At 37.9% G+C, this 2,894-nt stretch overlaps 1 protein-coding gene across 1 annotated transcript; it reads left to right on the top strand.

Annotated features, from left to right (window-relative positions):
- The first annotated feature begins 781 nt into the window (after nt 1–781).
- LOC121264317 (berberine bridge enzyme-like 7) lies at nt 782–2,602 on the top strand. Its single transcript, XM_041167443.1, has one exon. It carries the CDS (start codon nt 926–928, stop codon nt 2,543–2,545), a length of 1,620 nt encoding a protein of 539 aa, XP_041023377.1. The 5' UTR covers nt 782–925; the 3' UTR covers nt 2,546–2,602.
- The last annotated feature ends 292 nt before the right edge of the window (nt 2,603–2,894 follow it).

Below are 2,894 nucleotides of genomic sequence, written 5' to 3'. Positions count from 1 at the left end.
CTATAGAATTTGAAACCTAAAATGTCATAAAAATCATTTTTTAAAGTTTGCATAATGTAAAACCTCATATTTCATCAAACCGATATGTTAAAGTCTGAAAAATCTAAAATTTGTCTTTGATACCATCTGTAACGTCCCAATGGAAGACTCAAAACACATGGCCTATATTGCAAATGTAGCAGTCAAGGATATAATTGGAATCACATTGCAATATTATAAAGAGTAAGAACTTCTCATTCTCAAGCAATGTGACATTTCATAAACTACATTTCATTGTCCTTATCATATGAAGTATCACAACACTAGCATTAATTTTAACAATATTCATTGAAATGTTGTCGCACAATAATAGGGTTATTGTTCAGGCTCATCTACCAGCTTGACTCTTTTAATTATTGCGAATTTAGTCTCTAAAAAAGTGTTAAGAAGATTTGATTTAAACCTTTCCAAATTATATTTTACTTTTTAATGACTGATTTTGAGACCAAGATCTCATGTAATATAGCATGTACACATAGTTATACACAGACATTACAAATATATAGTTTCCAGATTTATTTTGATTGACACTACAAAAAATCTTGCCTCTGCACCAACAAAACGTCGATGCAAAATGTCCTACAATCTCCACATGACCATTTTTTGAAGTGGTCGCAAAAAGTCAGTAATTATGGTTACCAACGAGGTATCATTGTCATTTTCAAAAAACAGATAAAAACCATGCAAACAGTTGAGAAAGAAGATCTATTGGGATTTGATTTCATAATAGATCCATTAATTGTTCAATTGACTTGCAATGAAATGACATTTATTGAAAGTTTATAAGTATAGCATTGATCCTAGACACGATCACTACTCTCATATTGATCTTATAATAGAGCAACATACGGACATAGGAGCTCAAAACAAAGAATTATTTAGCAGAATGAAGACCTCATGCCATCGGCCACCTTCAATCCCAATCATTCTTGCAACCATTTTGTTCTCAATTTCATGTGCGAATTCAAAGCAAGTTAATCTCCACATGTTTTTCCGATGCCTCTCAAATAATTCTTCACCATTCCACCAAGTCTCTCAGGCCATCTACACCCCCAACAATGCCTCTTTTCTGTCAGTTTTGAACTCCTACATAAAAAACCCCAGGTTTCTGACATCTACGACCCCAAAACCGCTCGCTATTATAACTGCCAAACACATTTCTCACATCCAAGCAACCGTTATTTGTGCACATCGTTATGGCTTGGAAATCAGGATTCGAAGTGGTGGCCATGACAGTGAGGGTCTTTCATATGTATCAAATAATCCATTTCTAGTCCTTGACATGTTAAACTTTCGAGCTCTACACATTGATATAGCATCCGAGACTGCATTGGTTCAGGCTGGCGCTACTCTTGGTGAGCTCTATTACAAAATCGCTGAGAAAAGCAAAGTCCATGCTTTCCCTGCTGGGGTCTGTCCGACCGTAGGCACGGGTGGACACTTTTCTGGAGGTGGATATGGAAACTTGATGCGAAAGTATGGCCTCTCTGTAGATAATATAATCGATGCGCAAATAGTCAATGTCAATGGATCGATCCTTGATAGAAAATCCATGGGAGAGGACGTGTTTTGGGCCATTAGAGGAGGTGGTGGAGCAAGCTTTGGAGTCATTATTTCCTGGACGATAAAGTTGGTACGAGTTCCATCCATGGTGACAGTGTTTCACGTTATAAGGACATTGGAACAGAATGCAACAGATGTTGTTTATCGTTGGCAAGAGGTTGCACATAATCTACCAAAAGACCTCTTCATAAGGGCATTTCTACAAGCAGTGGATGGAAGTCAGGAAGGCAAGAAGACGATGCAAGTTCATTTCATTGGACACTTTCTGGGAAAATCTAAAAGCCTTCTCCCTTTGATGAATGTCAGGTTTCCCGAACTAAGATTGCATCAAGATGATTGCAATGAAATGACATGGATTGAGTCCACTCTTTTCTGGGCACTTTTCCCCATCGGAACTCCCACAGATTCTTTACTAGTTAGGCCATCCAAGGTAAATGCCTCCTCCTTCATAAGCAAGTCTGATTATGTGAAAGAACCAATTCCAAAGACTGGTTTAAAATCCCTATGGAAGATGTTTATTAAAATAGGGCGAAATGGATGGATGGAATGGCATCCTTATGGAGGAAGAATGAGTGAGATTTCGGAATCAGAGACTCCATTCCCGCACAGGGCTGGAAACATATTCAAGATAGAGTACTATGTGCAATGGGTGGAAGAAGGTACAGAGGCTACGAACCATTATCGTAATTTGGCAAGAACCCTATACAAGGTGATGAGACCATACGTATCAAAGTCCCCAAGAGAGGCTTTTCTCAACTATAGAGATCTTGATATCGGTATTGCCAGTTCAAGTCATAATCGTACAATCCTTATTAAGAGTGCACGAGTATATGGATGTAAGTATTTCAAGGGCAATTTGGACAGGTTGATGCGTGCGAAGAAGAGCATTGATCCTTCCAATTTCTTCAAAAATGAACAAAGCATTCCTCCGGCCGGTCACTGAGCCTTTAAGCAGTTTCCAGTCCATGGAGTACTCTTTCATGAACTGTTAAAACAAATGAAAGAGTTTTAAATAATAATGTTTTATGGCTGACTTAATTTTAGAGTTACATGCAAAAAATAACATTTGTCTTTGCATGATTGTTCTTCTGTTACTACTTGCTCAAAAGTGGTTTGCTCTAAAGCTAACTTGGTCCCTTCGACGTTTCTGAATTGCCGTAATAGAACCACAAATCGCCAAAATATCTTAATCCGGTTCCCTCATCAGTTTGTTGGAAAAGCACTAATACAGTAAGCCATATCCATCGCAAATATTGTAGAAATCGCTGCAAATATTCAATATCATTTGCAAC

This window comes from Juglans microcarpa x Juglans regia, chromosome 5D (assembly GCF_004785595.1).
Source record: "Juglans microcarpa x Juglans regia isolate MS1-56 chromosome 5D, Jm3101_v1.0, whole genome shotgun sequence".
Classification (NCBI taxonomy): domain Eukaryota; kingdom Viridiplantae; phylum Streptophyta; class Magnoliopsida; order Fagales; family Juglandaceae; genus Juglans; species Juglans microcarpa x Juglans regia.
Note: the sequence above shows the minus strand (reverse complement) of the source record. Positions and strands in the feature narration are given on the sequence as shown.